The 22387-nt window shown below is 35.5% G+C and overlaps 1 protein-coding gene across 3 annotated transcripts; it reads right to left on the bottom strand.

Annotated features, from left to right (window-relative positions):
• Nucleotides 1-209: 209 nt before the first annotated feature.
• LOC115439828 (phosphoserine phosphatase) lies at nucleotides 210-21323 on the bottom strand. 3 transcript variants are annotated; one of them, XM_030163842.2, is made up of 6 exons: nucleotides 21243-21323; nucleotides 17953-18153; nucleotides 15126-15260; nucleotides 14024-14169; nucleotides 1423-1584; nucleotides 210-1053 (listed from the first exon to the last, which is right to left on the bottom strand). In XM_030163842.2, the coding sequence occupies exons 2-6, from the start codon at nucleotides 18090-18092 to the stop codon at nucleotides 947-949; spliced, it is 690 nt and encodes a 229-aa protein (XP_030019702.1). In that variant the 5' UTR covers nucleotides 18093-18153; nucleotides 21243-21323; the 3' UTR covers nucleotides 210-946. The 3 variants fall into 3 exon arrangements, with proteins under 3 accessions (XP_030019702.1, XP_030019701.1, XP_030019700.1); XM_030163841.2 differs by lacking the exon at nucleotides 21243-21323 and adding an exon at nucleotides 20676-20822; XM_030163840.2 differs by lacking the exon at nucleotides 21243-21323 and adding an exon at nucleotides 20541-20752.
• Nucleotides 21324-22387: the final 1064 nt, after the last annotated feature.

Consider the following 22387-nt stretch of genomic DNA (forward strand, 5'->3'; position numbering starts at 1 on the left):
AGCATAAAAAGCTTGCTGGTAAATAAGAAGCTCTATTTATCTCCTTTTTAATTATAAGAGGACCTCCTGTTATAAGTTTGACAGCTAAATATACCTTAATTAATATTCAGTTATTGGTCATTGGTTAAACTTGATTTTTTTAAGTTTGCGATGTATTTAAAAGCAAAATAATTTAAATCAAATTTATTAGGATTGTAATTAAAAGAATGTTTAACTTATTTAAATATATTTATTTCTTATTCATAAGAAGTACACAGCCGTTTTTGACGTGAGGATTTTTCCATTTATAATGAAAATTTCATACAATTCCAAATAATGAACAAAATAAATTATGAAATATTAATAAATTTTAGACCACAATTCCTTATAACTATGAACATACATATAACTTATACATTAACTAATAACCTAAGTTATATAACATATACTAAAACCAACATAAAAATCAACACGAAGCACAGACTTAGTCCGCGCAAATACTTTATGTAGAACGTCAATTTTGTACTCAAAGTACCATCACAATATCGAAATAACAATAAATGCACAATCCAAAATACACGTGCACTCTACAAACTGCGCGGGGAACTATGGCAGTAACGATCACAGATTGTGATTTCTAAAGATAAATATATATATAAATTTTCATTTAAAAAATCAAAATTTACAAGTCATTCCTTAAGGATATAAAAACATTGTTCCATGGACGTAAACGGTGACAAATATCTATAAAAATATTTTGGAGTTTGGATTAAATATATAAAATATAGCACAGCTATTTTTAACGTCAATGGCGAAAACACAGTGAGTCCGCGCCGTAAAATAACAACTGACGTGTGCTCTATGGTGCAGCGGTCTATGGATTTTATGATCTGTAGCCGTGTGCCCGTCCATAGACAACCGTTTCTCAACATAATACGTGTAATTTTTTCTAACACGGGGCGTGTTTTCACTTGGCCACTTGTATGGTTAGTGAGTTTATCAACTCTTGAAAGTCGGTCACGTACCAGCTAGCTCTCTTTTTTACTTCGTCGCGCACTACGTTACCTCCAAAACCTGAAACCACAGACAATATTTGTTAGTTTTTTTATTTGAAAAACGATTTTGCTGGCGGCTCCGCAAGCGGTTAAAAGTTTTTATAGGACAAAAATCCCTCTTTTATTTTCACGCGATAAAATGGAGCTTATATTTTAAGTTAGACCTCTAGCAATACATTGGTGAACACTGGATTCAATTCAATTCAGTAGTTTTGCGTGATGCGTGTACAAAAATACAGACAGACAAAAATGAATAGCCGAAAATTAGCAAAAATTACGTGAACCTGTACAAATAAATTTTAAAAAGTAATTTCACTAACTTCAAAGTTATTTATACGATACAATTTAAGCTCCATATTCGTATGGCAAATTTATATTAAGAGCCTACCAATGAATCCGTCAGCGGGCGGGCTCGCCTCGGCGTCGGTGGCGCCGTCTCCGATGATGACCAGCCGCTGGTACCCGAGCTGCTCCTTCAGCCGCCTCACCACCAGCCCCTTACCACCCGACCGGGATGTGGGCTCGTTCTCGTCGAATCCCGCGTAATCGCCTGCAACGAAGGAAAGAATGGGATTAGAAATGTAGAGTTCAATTTATTTTTTTATTTTACTATTACAAAGAAGTTAATTTTTTTTTTTATTTATTTCTTGACAATTGTCATGTATACCTCCGTACTTTAATGCATATTTAGTTAATTATAATTAGCCTATTTTTTTTTTATTATATACAAAAAACATAAATGTAAGTCTTATAGATATTACACCGTATGAACTTTGTTGTTGATGCTTACATTCTATTTACAATAAAATATTTAACTAAACATGTACGTATATAGTCTACTTATTTTTACGCGGTAAAAACCTTGTTCCCGCTACCTCCACTGCAGGGTTGAGTGGAACGGTTTTATAGGTTTCACCGGTCTTACAACCCAATGTCTACGCTCAGGAGTATAGCATAGTCTGTACGAGCATTGAGCCGAGTCCCCAACACATGTGTATACACCGGCATACCGACCAAAAGCCGCGGTGGCCTTCGGCGCATATGAGACGGCCCCGGGATATCTTAATATGTTCTAACCTAACCTATCCAGTGACAATATTATAATTAGTGCTGGTTGTCTGAAAGGGATTGAATTTAGCGGTAACACGGTCTAATGTTGCATGTATTTTCATAAAATCACATTTGTTTTTTTTTTCTGTTTGTGATGTGAACACCATACATGAATAAATCAAAGAATGAAGGGCACTTTATTGTAATAAAGTGTCATTGATTTATTCATACGATAACTTAGACACAAGCAGCGCATTAAAAATATCTCAATCAATTAATAAGCTTGGACGATATACGAGAGAACCAACTACGACAAATACCTTGCATAAAATAACAATATAAAATAAAATTGTCCAAAAAAGTTTTTTTTTTACTTATGCTACTTATGAATCGTTACTTTCATCATGAACGCAATAAACTGTTTCCAGTATCGTTACCTATACATTTTTTTAACACAATTATCCATAAAATTATATCATATATAATTAATTGATAAACATTATTTTGTGTTCTCACGTACTGTTTATCTGGGTTTCCCATTAACCAGAAATATATTCCGATTGCAAACACGAGTGAACATAATGATTTCCTTGATTCTGTTGTTGCGAAGAAGTTATTTATGACAAACTAGATTCGATAAAGAGACAACGCCTACGCGGCCACACTTCTTTCTTGTCAACAAGATAACGACTATCCTTTTAAAAACATTTCGCCTTCCTCGGTATCTTTAAAGTATATTATTTAATCCTAATTGCAAATATAAAAAAAGTTCGTAAACACGTTACATGTACATACATACATAAACGCCTTAATAAAGGGCAACGATGATAAAAAATGACAAACAAGCCTTTATCATCTACAAAACATTATATTCATTGGAAACAACGGGGAAAATAAGTTTGCCTTATAGTTAGCGAAAATACCTCTAAGGAGCCGTTCAAGTATTATGTAACGCAATTTTTGAACGCCCCCGCCCCTCTTTAAAAAGTTATGTAACTCTAAAATTACAATATTTTCGCAAAGTACCGGAAGATCGCTAAAATACCTTTGTTATTGTTTTAAAATAAAAAATCCAATGTTACAAACCGTTGTTCGAACCCCCCCCTCCCGCGCCTGTAACGCATCGTAACGTTTTACAAGACCCCCTCCCCCTCCAAATTGCGTTACGTAATACTTGAACGACCCCCAACATATACTTAAAGAGTTAGCACTGTGTTAACCTATCTTTAAAGAAAATACATAGGCGTTATGGGAAGGAAGAAGTTGTCTATAAAAAGTGCTATGTCGGGCAACGCATCTCTAAGCCCTCTGGTATTGCAGATGTTCATGGGCGACAGTGATCACTTAGCAATAGGTGAACCGTATGCTCGTTTGCACCCTATAACACAAAAAGGTCCTATATATCACATCCTAAATATACCTTAAGCAAACCACAACAAAATCTAAAACTGCATTTTTTTAATGTCTCCTGTTAGGCCAATTAAAAATCAAAACTGCATTTTTTTTTAAAGTCTCCTGTTAGGCCAATTAAAAATCAAAACTGCATTTTTTTTTTAGTCTCCTGTTAGGCCAATTAAAAGTCAAAACAGCATTTTTTTTAAAGTCTCCTGTTAGGCCAATTAAAAATCAAAATTGCATTAATTTTTCGATCTAAGTCTCCTGTCAAACCAATTCGCGTTCAAACAGAAGTAACTTCAGTAACCACACAGCTCAATTTCACATAACTTTATCATCTTATCTCTGTATCACAACCTTCGGCTGTGGTTGATATGTGGTATTGTTTGTTACGTACTCGAGTGCGCGAGGACATGCGCTATCGGTCTATTGCCATTGCCAATAGATGTCTATGAACCTGACTTGCAATAACAACGTGTTTATGGCTCATTTTTATTACTGGAAATTATTTGTCGTGTGCAATTTTAAACGCACTGAAGTTCGTGTGATTTGATGTTTGCTGTTATTGGCAAATGGAATCTAATATCTAAGTTTAAGTACAAACGCTATGTGCTTATAGCGCCGACAGCCTGGTTGGGTGTGGAACGGACTGCCGAGACGAATGGCTACAGTTTCAAATCCCTAGGGCACACACCTCTGACTTTTCTATTATATGTGTATTTTTTGTGAATTATCGCTTGCTTTAACGGTGAAGGAAAATATCGTGAGGAAACCTATATACCTGAGAAGTTCTCTATAGTATACCAATTCGCCCTAGGCCAGTGTTGTGGACTAAGGCCTAATCCCGCTCAGTAGTAGAGGAGGTCCGCGCCCAGCAGTAGACCAGTATATAATACAGAGCTGATATTATTATTATAAGTGTGCTTAAAGACAGAGTAACTGCATTTTTAACAACTCAACTTAAACTTTCAAGCAGTATTCCAACATATATTTTATTTAATGTAAAATTCATAGATCATAATTTTGACAAATTGCCTCCTAATAGATGCTGCCTTTGCAATATCTATGTCAAATTTACTCATCAAAACATTCCAGCTCCAATCGCTCTGTCTCCCCTCTATCTGTTCACCCGTGATGCAACAGCGAGCCGCGTTGCCGGCAACGTGCACGCGACCAACACATGGCAGATAACACGACTCGTACCATTTTTATTTACGTACCAATGGACAGATTTTATTATTCATAAAAAAAGAATAATATCAGCCCTGTATTATATATTTGCCCACTGCTGAGCACAAGCCTCCTCTACTACTGAGAGGGATTAGGCCCTTATTATTATTATTTATTATTCATGCTAAATGTATTTTCAATTTATGTAAATCACGGATTAATTTTAAATATCTATAAATAAATAGCTTATATAAAAAAAATATTTTATTAATTTGTAGGTAAAAATTAATAAGTATTATTTTCAAGGGGATTTATTTCTTAATTTACGACATAAAGATTTAAATTTTATGCTTACTAGATCAATAAAATTCCTTCTTGACTAAAAACACTTAGACCAGAAATTTACTAAACATACGATTTCTTATGTTTACGCGAATGTTGGACATTAATTTCAAACTATTTTACGTATTTTATCGCGGTTTTAATATTTTACTTTTCTCCCAAAGAAGGGGGGGGGATAAATATTAAAACCGCGATAAAATCCCTAAAATAGTTTAATTTAAATTACTAAACGAAGTTTGAACAAATACAACATGGTCCGAAATTGATCTAGCATACCTAATTTTCCTCAAACCGAAGAGCGTATATTCCGATCCAACTGATATTTGCCAAACATTTGTCACGTGAACAATTAATGATCACAGTTCATCGCTATTGCTAAAACAATTGTTAATAACGTATGCAATCAAATACCTACTTCATTATGTTATGTAAGTGATAGTTACTTTGAAATTACGTATAAATTATCTCAATTTACGCAATACTTTATAATCATGCGGTATTTAAATGTATGCTGGATTTCGAGCGGCAAATAATAAGTGTGACCGTTGTACGTAATTTTCACTTAAATTTTGCGTGATAACATTAAAATTATACTAATTGGACTATTAATTATATGAAACAATGATTTAAATCAGAAATGAGATATTATAACAATGAATTAGACCGATCTTTATATCGCTGTCACTGTTCCGAGATGTTCATTTTTACTTATGTTGCAAAATAGATTAATAACTTTCATGTTGGTTAAAATTTTAAAGGCATTTATAGTTCTCCCTTTATTTATCTTTCGGGATTATTGGAAATTTTCATCGAAAAATACTTAGAATCAAGTGAGATATATGATTTCTTCCTAAACGAATTTCGGCCAAGCGGCCAATCTCAACCAAGTATGAAGGAGATATTATAGTGCACAAGTGTGTGCGCAATGCACAGCTGCACTGTTTATTGCGCACACACACTCCGTTCCTTCACTTTCATAGTCTGTTGGGACCGTAATCCGACATGCCCGGAAAGTGATCAGGTGCAGGACCAACATATATGATATAGTATATAATTCAATTTGCACATTAAATATAAACTAGCAATAGTGAGCCAGCAATTTATAACTACGTAATATATAAAAAAATATATAACACGGAAACACATATCGGGATCATTGGTAATTGACATAATCAAGCGGGAATTCCCGGCAACAAACAAAAAAAAGAACACCCAAAACCATTTACTTTTTAAAAAGAAAGTTGCCAGTCATAAAAAATATATAGCACAAAAAAATCACGTTAATAACACGCCCACATATAACCAAAACAAACTTCGACATTTCTCGAGACATTTGACTTCAACACTGATCGGAGACCGTGAGCAGTTTACGTCATGCTCTCCGTCCAATAATAACAAAATATTATTAACTTAATGAGGGTGTATATTAAGTCCGCGTGGGGTATCGTTTATTTATAAAAACAGTGTCAAAAGGTTAAGACAATCATTTATGTCGTACGTGTAGAGTTCGACGCCTTAGTTCTACACGCATCGCGGACTGAGATGTAACACTGATCGGTTTATTACCTCATATCGACCATAATCTTTTAATAATAATATTATCAGCCCTGTATTATGTACTGTCCCACTGTTGGACACGGGCCTCCTCTACTACTGAGAGGGATTAGGCCTTAGTCCACCATGCTGGCCTAGTGCGGATTGGTAGACTTCACACACCGTCGAAATTCCTATACAGAACTTCTCAGGTGTGCAGGTTTCCTCACGATGTTTTCCTTCACCGTTAAAGCAAGCGATAATTCACAAAGAATACACACATGATTATAGAAAACTCACGAGGTGTGTGCCGTTGGATTTTGAACCTGCTGACATTTGTCTCGGCAGTCCGTTCCACAACCAACTAGGCTATAGCCGCATAATCTTTAACATGATTGTATTTCTGGTTTCTAAATGTTATCTACATAAATAAATGTTCCGTCTAAATGTCCTGCTCTTAACTCCATTGAGCATTAATATTTTATATTTTATTAGCTTTTGCCCGCGGCTCCGCACGCGTTATAAAGTTTTTCGGGCTAAAGTTTTCCGTTATAAAAGTCACGCTATATATTTTCCCGGGAGCCTATGTTCTTCCCAGGGTCTCAAACTGTCTCCATACCAAATTTTATCCTAATACGTTGGGTAGTTTTTGAGTTTAACACGTTCGGGCAGACCGATGCAGCGGGGACTTTGTTTTATGATATAATTTTGTAGAACTTTTAAGAGGAACAATCCCGTCATACATTATTGTTGCATAACTTTAACCGTTTACGCAGCGCACGCAACAGAAGCTCTCAAAACTAATAAATTGTCCCCGTTTTTGCATCATGTTTCATTACTGCTCCGCTCCTATTGGTCATAGCGTGACGATATATAACCTATAGCACTCCAGGAACAAAGGGCTATCCAACACAAAAAATATTTTTTTCAGTTCGAACCGGTAGTTCCTGAGATTAGCGATTACTGCTCCGCTCCTATTGGGCATAGCGTGATGATATATATAGCCTATAGCATTCCAGGAACAAAGGGCTATCCAACACAAAAAGAATTATTCAGTTCAAACTCCTAGTTTCTGAGATTAGCCATTACTGCTCTGCTCCTATTGGTCATAGCGTGATGATATATAGCCTATAGCACTTCACGAACAAAGGGCTATCCAATACAAAATGAATTTTTTAGTTCGAACCGGTAGTTCCTGAGATTAGGCATTACTGCTCCGCTCCTATTGGGTATAGCGTGATGATATATAGCCTATAGCACTCCACGAACATAGGGCTATCCAACGCAAAAAGAATTTTTCAGTTTGGACCGGTAGTTCCTGAGATTAGCCATTACTGCTCCGCTCCTATTGGGTATAGCGTGATGATATATAGCCTATAGCACTCCACGAACAAAGGGCTATCCAACGCAAAAAGAATTTTTCAGTTCGGACCGGTAGTTCCTGAGATTAGGCATTACTGCTCCGCTCCTATTGGGTATAGCGTGATGATATATAGCCTATAGCACTCCACGAACATAGGGCTATCCAACGCAAAAAGAATTTTTCAGTTCGGACCGGTAGTTCCTGAGATTAGGCATTACTGCTCCGCTCCTATTGGGTATAGCGTGATGATATATAGCTTATAGCACTCCACGAACATAGAGCTATCCAACGCAAAAAGAATTTTTCAGTTTGGACCGGTAGTTCCTGAGATTAGCGCGTTCAAACAAACAAACAAACAAACAAACTCTTCAGCTTTATATAATAGTATAGAAGTATAGATTTATTGACCACTGTAAGAATACCGGTACTTCGTACTAAACGTTACCTCGTCAACTGTTCAATAAAGATTGACACTTCCTCCTATTCACACTACTCAATTGTCATTTGAGTTTCGCAAGCAATAAAAGTGGTACCGGCTGCCAGGTTATTCTAACGTTGAGTTAATAAATGAAACCACGTTCTTGACCTTACCTCTGCTAACATTGTACCAAAAATCATCAAAGAATAAAGAATATTTCCACCAGAAATCGCAGTTACATTTTTCTGATTTTTTGATCATTATGTAGTTTAGTACCATTATAAAGTGTGCGTATTCCTGGCTGACAGTGTTGTTGCCACTGTGACAAATTCTTTTAGTAAAGTAGTAGTGGCATCAGGGCGTGTAAAATTACTTTTTATTGATATTTATTTTGTCCTCAACTCAGACTTTTTTAATTGACTTCTACGATTTGAGTAACTTATTGTAGTGATATTTTATTTTCAACAAGATAAGTAGTGGTCTCATTTAGTAAAACTATGTCAAAATGGCCCTGTTTATGCTGATTTATAACCTTCAAATATATATAATACTATAGTAGATGTAATCGTGTGAATGCCATGTACTAAAATTTTTTATACTTTTTTTATGCGGGCACAGCAGTGACCCCACTGCACCTGATGGTAAGTAGAGTGTGGTCCAATAGAATGTCGACTGACGAGAGATGATTACCCCTCGACAATCGATAGAATTATGCCGGCCTGTTGGAAACGGATATACACAGAATGATCCTTTACGTTTTAAACAACTTCATTAAATCTACAATTTAGAAAGCGTCATAAAGTTACAAGTCGTGATATCATACTGTGCGTGTTACCACTTATAAACAGTTTTGTATTTATTTTCATCATACAAGTATTGAATTTACTTTATTAATTGAGTAGATGCGAAAACAACCACTTAATCTTGAGGTAAGTATTTGTACATAAAAGCTGAGTAAGGTAAATATTTACAAATAGAAACGATAATGTTGGCAATAGGAAATCACAAGCATTCAAGGAAAATTACGTTCATTTTCCTCATCGACAATACTTGATATGTCCCGATTTCTATTGATTGTCTCCATAGGGTTGCCAAATAATTGTATAAAAAAGATATAAAAAAAAATCTTTTAATTCTTAACTTAACTCTAAAATAAACGTTACCGCAATAGAAACTTTAAACAAACCCAATGAAATAACTGACAACGTTTTGGACAGTATTAAAAAACTTAAAGAGTAAGGATATACCAATAAAAACAATTAGACTTTACTCTGTAACACCGAAAGACCAAAAACGTGCGACATCCTATTAAAAAATTTTAAATAAAAAAAATAAGCTAATACCACTACACACAAACAGACACCGGTATTCAAAAACAATACGATAAAGACGCACAGTGTGCCAGTGTGTATGTTTATCTAACAGCCAACTGATGTAGAAGGTTTCTGGTGGTAGGATATATTTTATATCCGCTCGGATAGCGACCACCGTACACAAGGAATTAAAACCCGCCATAGTGGCCCACGTAAGTGTATCCTGTATATATCTGGTTCCAACAGGCCGGCATAATTGTGTCGACTATCGAGGGGTAATCATCTCTCGTCAGTCGTCATTCTATCAGGGCGTACTCCACTTACCATCAGGTGCAGTGGTCACTATGTCATGCCCATATAAAAAACCAAAGCTGTATCTCAATATGAGCCAATCGCAACGCCCTATTGCTTACACACTACGAAGACTGCCATGATGAAAGCACTAAGAAACAGACTTATCATATCATTTCTCCGTATTTAGTTAAGTAACGTTTGTATAGGGGCCTTAAGCACTTGAAACATCATACAGTTGAGTGCACAATCAGAAGTACAGAACAACAGTGATACGATAACCGCGACCCAATTCCCGGGGGGAAGGGGGGATCGCGTCGACACAATTTCTGTACTCGCCACATGCGTCAGTCTTATGATAAACTCAATAAAAAAACAAGGGTACGTGAAATGTTGCTTGGAGATTGCTTTAGATGAAGATTTATTTTGATACTCTAATAAGGCTAAAAAAGCGGCGATAGCCTAGTTGGGTGTGGAACGGACTGCAGAGACGAATGTCCGCAGGTTCAAAACCCAAGGGCACACACCTCTGAGTTTTCTAAAATTATGGGTGAATTATCGCTTGCTTTAACAGTGAAGGAAAACTTCGTGAGGAAACCTGTATACCTGAGACGTTCTTTATAGGAATTTTGAGGGTGAGTGAAGTCTACCAATCCGCACTAGGTCAGCATGATGGACTAAGGCATAATCCCTCTTAGTAGTAGAGGAGGCCCGTGGCCAACAGTGGGACAATATAATATAATACAGGGCTGATATTATTATTATATTATTATATATTATATATTTTATATATCTATACTATTATATAAAGCTGAAGAGTTTGTTTGTTTGTTTGTTTGTTTGTTTGAACGCGCTAATCTCAGGAACTACCAGTCCAAACTGAAAAATTCTTTTTGCGTTGAATAGCCCTTTGTTCGTGGAGTGCTATAGGCTATATATCATCACGCTATACCCAATAGGAGCGGAGCAGTAATGGCTGATCTCAGGAACTACCGGTCCAAACTGAAAAATTATTTTTGCGTTGGATAGCCCTTTGTTCGTGGAGTGCTATAGGCTATATATCATCACGCTATACCCAATAGGAGCGGAGCAGTAATGGCTAATCTCAGGAACTACCGATTCGAACTGAAAAATTATTTTTGTGTTGAATAGCCCTTTGTTTGTAGAGTGCTCTAAGTTATATATCATCACGCTATGACCAATAGGAGCGGAGCAGTAATGGCTAATCTCAGGAACTACCAGTTCGAATTGAAAAATTCTTTTTGTGTTGAATAGCCCTTTGTTTCTGGAGTGCTATAGGCTATATATCATCACGCTATTACCAATAGGAGCGGAGCAGTAATGGCTAATCTCAGGAACTATCGGTTCGAACTGAAAAATTATTTTTGTGTTGGATAGCCCTTTGTTCGTGGAGTGCTATAAGCTATATATCGTCACGCTATGACCAATAGGACCGGAGCAGTAATGAAACATGTTGCAAAAACGGGGACAATTTATTAGTTTTGAGAGCTTCCGTTGCGTGCGCTGCGTAAACGGTTAAAGTTATGCAACAATGATGTATGACGGGATTGTTCCTCTTAAAAGTTCTAAAAAAATATATTATAAAACAAAGTCCACCGCTGCATCCGTCTGCCTCAACGTCTTAAACTCAAAAACTACCCAACGTATTAAGATGAAATTTGGTATGGAGACAGATTGAAACCCTGGGAAGAACATAGGCTCCCGGGAAACTACTACTTTTATAATGGAAAACTTTAGCCTGAAAAACTTTATAACGCGGGCGGAGCCGCGAGCAAAAGCTAGTTATTATATATTATAATAAGGCTTGTAAAATAATACAAAAATAATAGATTATTAGGTCCAAAAGGTTTTACTATATTAGTATTTTGAAAGATACCTATTACAATAAAATGAACTTTACGAAATATACTCTATAAAAAGACGAAATGGACGCTTAGTTGTTCTATTCAGTATATTAAATACCAGGTATATTACACACTGTATTTGACAATACAAAGTGAGACTCGGCACCATTCGATCAATCAACTACAGTAATCGTGTAACTACTGGTCATAATAAGACTTAACATCTCATGCTTCAGAATAGCGAGTTCAGTGGAAAACCAAACAATACTTTGTTATTCAAGGTGTTGGATGGTGTTTCTACTGTTTATGGGCGGTCGTATAGCTTACCATCAGGGCAAACTCGTATCGCCTTTCATATAAAAAAAAAAAACATAAAAAATCGAAAACGGATCGCGAATTTACGTCTCCTAATATAAAGCATGCCCCCCCCGAGGCAATTCGTGTGCGCTTGGTCTCCACACCAAATGCACGCCCATGCACGGAGGAACATTTGCCGCGGCCCTAGGCGCACAGCTCGTGCGTATGCCCCTCTTGGTTGCTAAGTTCACATTTAGGTCTGTCTAAGGGTTCGTGAACATTTCCCTTCCCTTCCTTCCAACCATCCTAAAAACTCCTGTTCCTTCCCCTTCTCTTCCTTCCCTCTATCCCCTCCCTTCTTCCTCCCGCGCCCTAAGACCGCCTAGCTGGAGACTACCGAACCTCCAGTGATAGCGGTACGGCCTACCAACTCATCATGGGGCTGCCGTGGTTGCTAAGCCGGGGAATCGCCAGTACACCATTAGCGGGGTACCCCGGGTGATAACCACGGCAGTTCCCCAATAAAAATAAAATATAAGGCATGGTCGATACATGAAGCCATAAATACGAATTTAATTTTCTTAGAAACGAGCAACACTAAACAAGACATTGTCAAATAGAAAGATCAATTATATTTACACAATTGTTCATAACAATATTATCTATATGGAATGCTTAAATCACTTTAATCTACCAAAGATTGCGAATCCTTTAATGCTATCAGTGTATAATTCACTTATCGATAATATGTTTATAAAGCCAGTAAGGAAAATAGAATTATCGATATTCGATATTTTATTATAAATTGACGTCAATAGCAAACATATTAAGCCGGGTATGTAAACTTGTAAGCAAATTATTTTTTACTTAAAAAACTTGATGGTAAATTTCTTACTGTCATCAGACCTAATGCGAAAATCAAGGTTATTTCAGAAGTGCTTTGAGGTGAAAATGTTTTTTAAATATTCGTAATCGTCTCCATCATCTAAAAAGGCGTGCTCTTCGGTAATCGAAATCTTTTAACGATTACAACACGCACCCTTAGAACTAAGGTGACTTCAAAAAAGACCATTTCTAGGGAACGAATAAAACGATTTAAAAACAATATAGAAGGCAATGAATTGGGCGGTCGACGAAATTGAGAATCTCTGTTCCTATTATATATTTTATCTTTTTCTCGTTATAAAGCATGCTTTGGAAAGTAGTTTTTAATAACAAAATCAGAAAATATATAAATTTTGACTTAAGTCACTAGTTCTATGGGTGCGAACAGATCATGCAAAAGTGTCGGTAGACGGTAAACCGCAGTAAAAAGCCATATTAACACAAACATCTTGAGATACCAGAGGCATATTTATCGAAGTGAATGTAAATGCCACTTGACGATAAATATCAATATCAAATGCTTCCACACGTTCGTTTTATAATTATATCATTATGTCAGACTGATTGCCGAGTTCAGTATTCGTTATAATCACTGAGCATTATGTGACTTAACATCTTGATACACGACGCGGTGACGACCGCGGTACAGTACCGGATAATAAATCAAATTTATTTATGATACTGCTATTGTTTTTGGGCGACCGCGGACTTAAGGTAGCGCGTGACTTATGACTGCACCTGACGGTAAGTAGAGTAGGATCGAATAGAATGTCGACTGAAGTGAGACGATAACAATCGGCAATCAACATAATTATGCCGGCCTGTTGGAACTGGATATACACAGGTTGATCCCGGAACATGACACACGTGGGGCACTATGGCGGGTTTTAAGATGTTGTGTACGGTGTTTGCTATCTGGACGGATATAAACTATATCCTACAAGTAGCAAGCATCCAGATACAGTATCGATTGACGAAAGATGATTATCACCAATCAATACATGCTCGTATACAGCCATACTAAAATGTTCATCAAATAAATAAAATAAAAAATCAATTGCACTCACCATTAAAGTAGAATTTGAGTCTATTAGCGTAGATGTTTGAAGGTGGGATGTTCAGCCTTTCGGCTACAGGCTCTATTAGACTCCTGAAGCCACCAGACACTAAGTACACTACAACGCCTCGCTCGTGGAGCTCCTTCACCAATTGTCTGCAAATAATTATTTAATTAATATGATGCGGAAATAAGTGATTCTTCGAAACTGACTATTAATAAGAAGGCAATAGAAAATTTTGCAAGCCTAAAAATAGGAAGTTCTTCAACAGATTATTTTTTGATGATTATGAACAAACCTATACATCAGTCTTTTAAATGTAAATCAAAGTTTTTGATAATATCAAGTAGAAATACAATATAATATACCTATATACACACACCCATAGAAGAATAGGTCAAATTCGAATCAAACACATCTCCACACCGTGTAAATAAATAAATAGCAAAGGTCAACTGCGCACGCGATGTTAAAAAAAAATCTGGATAACGCGAGCCGGTTGCGGGTCAGAAAGCAAACGATAACTTCAACGAAGCGGCGGAAACTAGAAATGTGTTGTTCGTATATCAGTTACATTATTTTGTAAACGTTTTGTCATTTCTAACTAGAATTGACTCAATAACGTTGTTTCTTCTTTGGTAAGAATCAAATAAATCAATATTATGTAACAGTAATTAGCAACAGTTTGTATGGTCATCAGTGGCTAAGGATGAAATTTTCGAAAAGGAACCCACAACATATAGGTACTAATAATATGCATTAATGCGGTTTGGAAATCATTCTAATGAAGATTAGATTTTACATAAACGAAACGAAGTCGACAGGAATCATGTTATACGGACCCATGGCCAGGTTTGGAAATGATTCTAATGATGATCAGATTTTACATAAACGAAAGAGAAGCCGGCAGGAATTCGGTTAAATTGACCCTTCGCACTGGCGAACGACCACCTGGAAGGTCATTACAGATATTTTATAGATATCATGATCATTGATCTAATATTTGAAGTTTGACTATTAAGCCAATAGTGTGAAATTCCTTTTGAAACAATGCCCAAACAACACACACGTAGTAGAAATCTATATACTATAACAAAGGTATATTACTTACGAGATTCCAGGTGTAAGATGAATAGGGAATTTGTCTACGAATTCTCTGACTTGCGACACGCTGGGCCTGATGATGTCTAACCGCTTCTTCAACGCCTCCTGGAACGTCATGCTGCCGCCCATAGCCTCGGCCGTACTATAGACAAAAAGAAACATTTGATTTGGATTTCTGGATCCCATAGAAATAATACCAACAAAAAAAAACAAAGTATTCAAAAAACGATTTAGAAATCTGAATTTAGACCAAACTCCAAATAATGATGTAGTCACGGGGCCTAATTCCGTCTACGGGGGCATATCCGTATTTTTGCAATTACGAGCGTTCTAATTAAAGGACAGTTTTATAGCCATATAGGTAAAAGAGTTAAAAATCCTCTCTTTACCTATACGGCTATAAATGCTGTCTTTCGATAAAAACTATAATTGCAAAAAGGCGGATTTCCCTCGTAGATGGAATAGAGCCTGACTATATTGAACTAAAAATAATCGATAAATTAAAAACCGCTAACATCAATATTTATATTAAAAACCATACGGACATATTTAAAACATTCGATAAAGACACGCAAGTCATGGCGAAAATTTATTAACTTTTGATTTATGAATCACACGACGTTGCGATGGGTGCGAGACACAATAAAACAAGAGATAAGAGGTAATCACGACACGGTTCATGAAAAGTTATATAGCAATAACTATACATAATTGCAGTACATGATGATGCTGCAGAATTGCAGCCGCCTAAACACGTGTTTCGTTTCAAGGTTTTTATCGTGTATGTCTCAATGGGTAATTTTTTTCAAAAGATAAATATTGTCTGATTGTTGTCTGTGATGGTTTAAAGTTTGCTTGGTATAAACTATGGCTTCTTTGTTATGTATCACGTTAACTATATTAAAGATACTATAAAAATTATCGGAAATATTACCAGCCATGTTAATTTTATCAAATTTCAAAACCTATTTGGTTGTAATTTAATAATAAATATATCATATATCAATATCAGTCTTGTATGATATACAGCCCCATTGTTGGATACGGGACTGGCCCACTATTAAGAGAGATTAAGTCTTAGTCCACCACGCTGGACTATTGCGGGTTGGTAGAATTCACACACCCCCAAAATTCCTATAGAGAACTTCTCAGGTATGCAGGTTTACTCACGATGTTTTCCATCACAGTTAAAGCAAGCGATAATTTACAAAGAAGTTGTAAGTTAAATCGTTGGAACTCTAAAATTCTCAAACAGAATACTACACTCCATTGCTCGGTTATACACATACTCGTCAAAAACCTTACAATTCCGGTTCCATATCATTGACAATTGATACTACATGATTATCCGTTATCATAACTGATATTAAGTCATACATAAACATTATCACGGGCATAATAGCTTCCTAAATAACTAGTCTTTCTGAGTGACGTTTCTAGACGATACGTTAAAATCTAGATCCATCGTATTAAGTTTATATACTCAGAATGTGACGGATTTCATAAATTTCAAAGGTTTTAAATTTAAATTCAACTTCGTCATTATGTCATCAATTTCCATTTCGATTCGAAGTAAGTTTTTTTATTGCTTTGAATGACGAGACGAGCTTGCCGTTCGTCTGATGGTGAGCGATGCGACCGCCCATTCTATTCATAGCGAATATTATAATTATAACTTAAGAAATAGTCAAGCAATAAGAATTAATTCGTATTTTAGTCATACCATTGCGTTACCATAGCAAATATATGCGAAATTCAAAATATTTATAAACTGTCAGTTGTGCGTCATAATATTAATTTTATACAAAACACTTCCTTAACAAATTAAATGCGCCACAAATGCGTTTCAGCCGTATCATAACATTGTTGAAACAGAAGGTCAGCTGATACAGCACATTTTGCATTGCCTTGAGATTAAACTTGTATTGCGCAAGTATCGAGATTGCATTAAAGCATACATATGTTTTGTGTCAACGAGCAATTATTATAAACCAAAAAAATATTTATTTTGCAACTACACAAAGAGTTATTTTTTAACGTACACGGCAAAGTTACCACTGCACCTGATGGTAAGTAGTATGGGGTCCAAAAAGATGTCGACTGATGAGAGATGATTACACCTCGACATTCGACACATTATGCCGGCCTGTTGGAACCGGAACTACGCAGGCTGATACCGGAACGCGTCACATTTACGTGGGCTACTATGGCGGGTTTTAACATCTTGTGTACAGTGGTCGCTATCCGGGCGAATGTAAAATATATTCTATCACCAGCAAAATTATTGTAAGATACTGGTATAATTTATTATTTTAGCATATGAATTTCGTTGGCCTATATTTTATATCCGACCACCAGCAAAAAAGTATTTTCAGAATGATTACACATTCAAATAACACATCTGCTCATAATTTGCAGTTCATTGTTCAGATTATACCTATTGCCTTTAAATATGTCCTGCGCGAAACCGGTTTAACAACAACCAAAAAGCCGTATGCCAAAAACTGGATTCGGCTCTTGTCCATTCAATTCGTACAGCCAACCGAAAATTTTATTGCACGATGTAATCGTGTGTTACCAAAAACCGGTGTATTTTGTTAAAATTATAATAACAGAAATCTTTTACCAAACATTTTTAAAAAGTATAAAAGAAAATTACTTGAATTAAGAATATAGGTAGGATAATTCTGAATTCAAAAATTCGAATGTCCTCATAAATAGTATAGTACCTAATCATTAATAAAGTATTTTTAGCATAGTTGAAATTCAATTTACTTCACAACACATTAAAACCTAAACCTCTTCGAATTCGGAAAAATAAAAAAAATACTTACAGCCTCTTAACCTCTTCTCCCTTGCCGCAGAACTTGGCGAGCTCATCGATGCCCTCATCCTGGATGACAGTGGAGTCAACGTCGAAGCACACGCAGTCCGCATTACGGAACAACTCTTGCACGGTCTGCTGTGGCGACATAACGCTGATGGAGACCAGGGAAAGGGTCTTCAGGGTCGCGTACTGCAGGTTGCTCTTCAAGCTGTGGAAATAGCAGTTGATGTATATTACAAAAGACCAAAAGACGCATTCTAAAGACCAAAATATATTATGAAGTCTATAGACTAAGACGATTCCGTCACAAAACCAAGTTTACGGTGGAAAAAAAATGTAACTACTAAGTAACCAAAAGACGAAAAGTAATTATGAAGACGTTTTAACCAGAACCATTCCTGTCAAAACTGTTTTGAATGGTGAAAGTTCTAGAAATATGTTAGAGGTAAGATGTATATTAAAGGACGGACATTTGCCTTTATTAGGAACAACGGTCTCAGTTGAAAAAAAACTTAAAAATAATATTTATTATTCATTCATTTGTTTCGCCATCCTGTCTTAGCGATTACACATTCTGAAGAATTACTTACCTAGAGAATTTTAAGATCTTAAAAATAATCAATAAATATAATTACGTAGAAGTAAAAAGTAACGAATGTTAGCTTAAAAATTAATTGTGTTGTAATCTAGAAACTAGTTTCAGGTTAGTAGGTGAATATTATCTAATTTTGTATATTTTAAGTAAAGATACGAGTTCGGAATTCAAATAATTATTTTTATACAACAGCTAATTTTAATAACGGAGAAAATTGCTTCCAATGTTATTATTTTTAAAACTTCATCATTAATAATTATCAAGGGTGCATACTTGAACACTACACTTATACAGCTATGTAAATAAAATAATAGAAGAGACCGTCCACAAATAGGTACGTTATAATAAATGATTACATCACTGCTCTATCGTAATTTATAAATGAAGAAATATTGCATGCGTTCAATGACAGTTCATTCATGAGTCATAAATCAAGAACACTATCATTGCGGCTTAATAACAAATATTTTTTTTTATTTCATTAATATTTAAAAAAAAAACAAAGGATAACACATTAAATTCACAATAAACACTTAAAAACACTGCCGCACACTACGACTGTTTTTAACAATAATTTTGATAACTCATCGTACCTAAATATTGCAATAACAAGTAGAAACAAACACTCCGTTTTAATTCAAAACAAAAACACGTCTAGTATTAAACGCTGATGTGTTCAAAATGAGGAAGTACTATCACGCACAAAAATATTCAAATCTGTATTCATTAATTGTTTTATTTTAACAAGCTTGGTATGACTAGTCCGAATCTGAAAATTCTACAATATTCTTCAGGGCTACGGACTACTTTTTATCTTGATAACGAATTTTTACAAGTGTATGTCGCTTGCACAAACAAATATACGTATAATAATACAAAAACTAACAACAATCTGAATCATAAGTGCGAAGACCTGTCGCGTATCTCTCACAGCTGTGCTGCAACACGTAACTATCATTACTGGTGCGTACTTATAGAAAACAATTGCACACGACATTAAATTATTCACCTATTTATTCCTGAAGGGGCGTGCGCATTGCGGCTATCAGTCCATATGAACGAAAAACAAAAAATATTTTTTTCGTAATCAATTAATATTGAAATAATCGAGATATTAGCGTACTGAATAAAAACGTAAATATTTGTTTAAAAAAGTTCAGATATTGTTTCTTTGTGAAAATAATAAAGATAAAAGTTATGAATATCAGTTATGTTTTATTAAAATTTTCATAAATAATTTAAAATTATAAAACAGAGACGCTGATTCTGTGCCTTAAGAGAAAACAAGGCAAACATAACATGACCTCATTACACTGGTCTTGTAACAAAACCGGTTGGATATAATTAAAACTTGATAATATAAGTAATATTTATATACTTTAATATTTATATAATTAGTCGAAAAAATATTTTTAAGTATTGTAAAAAAGTTGCCTAAAATTATCAGAATATGAAAATATTTATAAAAACCTAAACATGCATGGAATTAGAATTTTTTAAATTAACCGAACTGTTGAAACTATGATAATGATCATTGAACTAAAAGAATGTTAGGAATAGAAATGTAGCTGCACAAGCTTCGCGAGTACGTATTAACTGTTAATCTAAAAATGTAAAGAAAGAACCACAAGAACAAATGGATTATCATGCAAGTAATATCCAATAGATTCGTAAAATAGTATGTACTGCCGAAGCAAGTACATTTTAAAACCATTTCTAAAAAATATTTCAACAAATTTCATCACCACTCTAATTTACATAATCTAGGACAAGTTCAAAGACATTCAATTAATGTTCATTGCCAAGTGACCAACAACTTCCGCAAACTACTCCTAGCTACTATTATTGAAATCAGTAAGAGATTGAACACCAGTGTAATTTTTTTGCTAACATATTAAACAAAATATAATAAACAATAACCAAATTTTATAAATAGATGGAAACCGTGAAAGCATGCACCCAAAAAATCAAAAGAGACCCTACAATAATTGAACGTGTACCTGTAGAGGGCCATGTTTGTTGCGTGTTCTTCAAGTAACGGATCTACAACGACTTGTTACACGGCTGTCGATATAAATCGATCGCAATATTTACTTATCTCGTAAAGGTTATGAGTGCAATAATGAAAGACCCACTTCACGGGATATACCGCGCACACGCCTTCGCCGAGTGTGATATCAGACAGTACAGTAAACTCACGACGGCTTTATCGCCTTATATCCACAAGTTTCCCCGAGATAAGCTGTGATGCGAGCTACAACACTACTATCTGAGAGCTACGTACTATGAATGACGTCACAGCGGTGTCTTCATTAAAAGACATACTGCCAGACACGAGCCACATTCGAAGTAAGGGCGTCGAAACGACGGCTATCTCGCTCACTCGCGATAGAAGCGTATGGAATATTTTGTGGAACCACTTGTTTTGCGAATTGCGCCGAGCGCAAAATATAATATAAACAAGCTTGGCGCGTTGATAAAAATGTTTTCTTTAGAAAAATATAACAGTGTCAATGGGGAAATGTTGCCGCGTGACAAAACGATAGCGTCACGATACAAAAACATTACTGTTTGTCTCCAATAGCCGATAATAATCCCATAATTGCGGTATAAAAAATACATACGTAATTAGTAACTGCGTCTGAAACAAATAAATACTACTTCACTATTTCCAGTTGAATAACTTCCGTTTTTGACTGTACCTTTAGTCCGTTAATAATAGATCACTGAAGCGGTCGCGTGGTGTTTTTATGGCATGGCGTTTAAGACTGACTGAATACGCGATACTACACAACTGGCCACAAGGCTACACTATTGAAGTGTCAGTAATAAATAAATTGTTACTTTACTAACACCGCATCATAAGCGTATGCTTTGTCAAGGGAATTGGAATAATTATTTTGCATTGTAAATAAAGCTGTACCTACTAACACAAGGAGTGTGCACTATCGACCTCTGTATTTGAATTGAATCAACTAAATCACACTCTTAATAAAATAATGACCCATTCCAATATTGCCAATTGGTGGGAATCGTCAAACAACCAATTTCTGTTTGCGACATTTTAGTTTTTTCCTTTTTTTTCATGCTATAAGTTTCATTTTTTACCTATCCTTAATAAGCTCAATTTTATAGCAACTTCAAAACAAAAGGTGGCAAACAAAAATTAGTTTTCCGACGACTGCCACAAATTAACAATTTTGAAATAGGTCATTATTTTATTAAGAGTGCGAAATATGAAAAATATGAGTAAATACTTAATATTTTTAACCAGGAATATTTAATTAAATTCATTAATAAATCAAGCATAATTGCCATAATTATTTCCCTGTCAGATAAATGTATGCCTATTGCAGCTAGTTAAATTAATTCTATTTTCAGTATGAAGTTGTTAATGAGCAGGCTTGGGCTTAATAAAATAATAATATCAGCCCTGTATTATATACTGTCCCACTGCAGGGCACGGATCTCCTCTACTACTGACAGGGATTAGGCCTTAGTCCACCACGCTGGCCCAGTGCGGATTGGTAGACTTCACACACCCTCAAAATTGCTTTAGTCTTTCTCAGGTGTGCTGGTTTCCTCACGATGTTTTCCTTCACCGTTGAAGCAAGCGATAATTCACAAAGAATACACTCACAATTTCTAGCAAAGTCACAGGTGTCTGCCATTGGGTTTTGAACCTGCGGCATTCATCTCGACAGTCCATTCCATACCCAACTAGGCTATAGCCGCAAAAGCGACTTGAGCTTACCATCATGCAAAGATTAGTGTTCCTTATTCATCTGCAAAATTGGTGAATATCGTCTCATAGAGATATACTAAAAGACTCGAAATAATGCATGCT

The sequence above is a fragment of the Manduca sexta genome, chromosome 14, assembly GCF_014839805.1.
Source record: "Manduca sexta isolate Smith_Timp_Sample1 chromosome 14, JHU_Msex_v1.0, whole genome shotgun sequence".
Lineage (NCBI taxonomy): Eukaryota > Metazoa > Arthropoda > Insecta > Lepidoptera > Sphingidae > Manduca > Manduca sexta.

What these genes read in the sequence shown, in the direction of transcription:
- LOC115439828 (XM_030163840.2), bottom strand. An exon ending in GGAGAAGAGGTTAAGAGGCT is followed by an intron (nt 15,261 to 17,952) that starts GTAAGTATTTTT and finishes TTTTGTCTATAG; the next exon opens with TACGGCCGAGGCTATGGGCG. An exon ending in GCCCGCTGACGGATTCATTG is followed by an intron (nt 1,054 to 1,422) that starts GTAGGCTCTTAA and finishes CTGTGGTTTCAG; the next exon opens with GTTTTGGAGGTAACGTAGTG.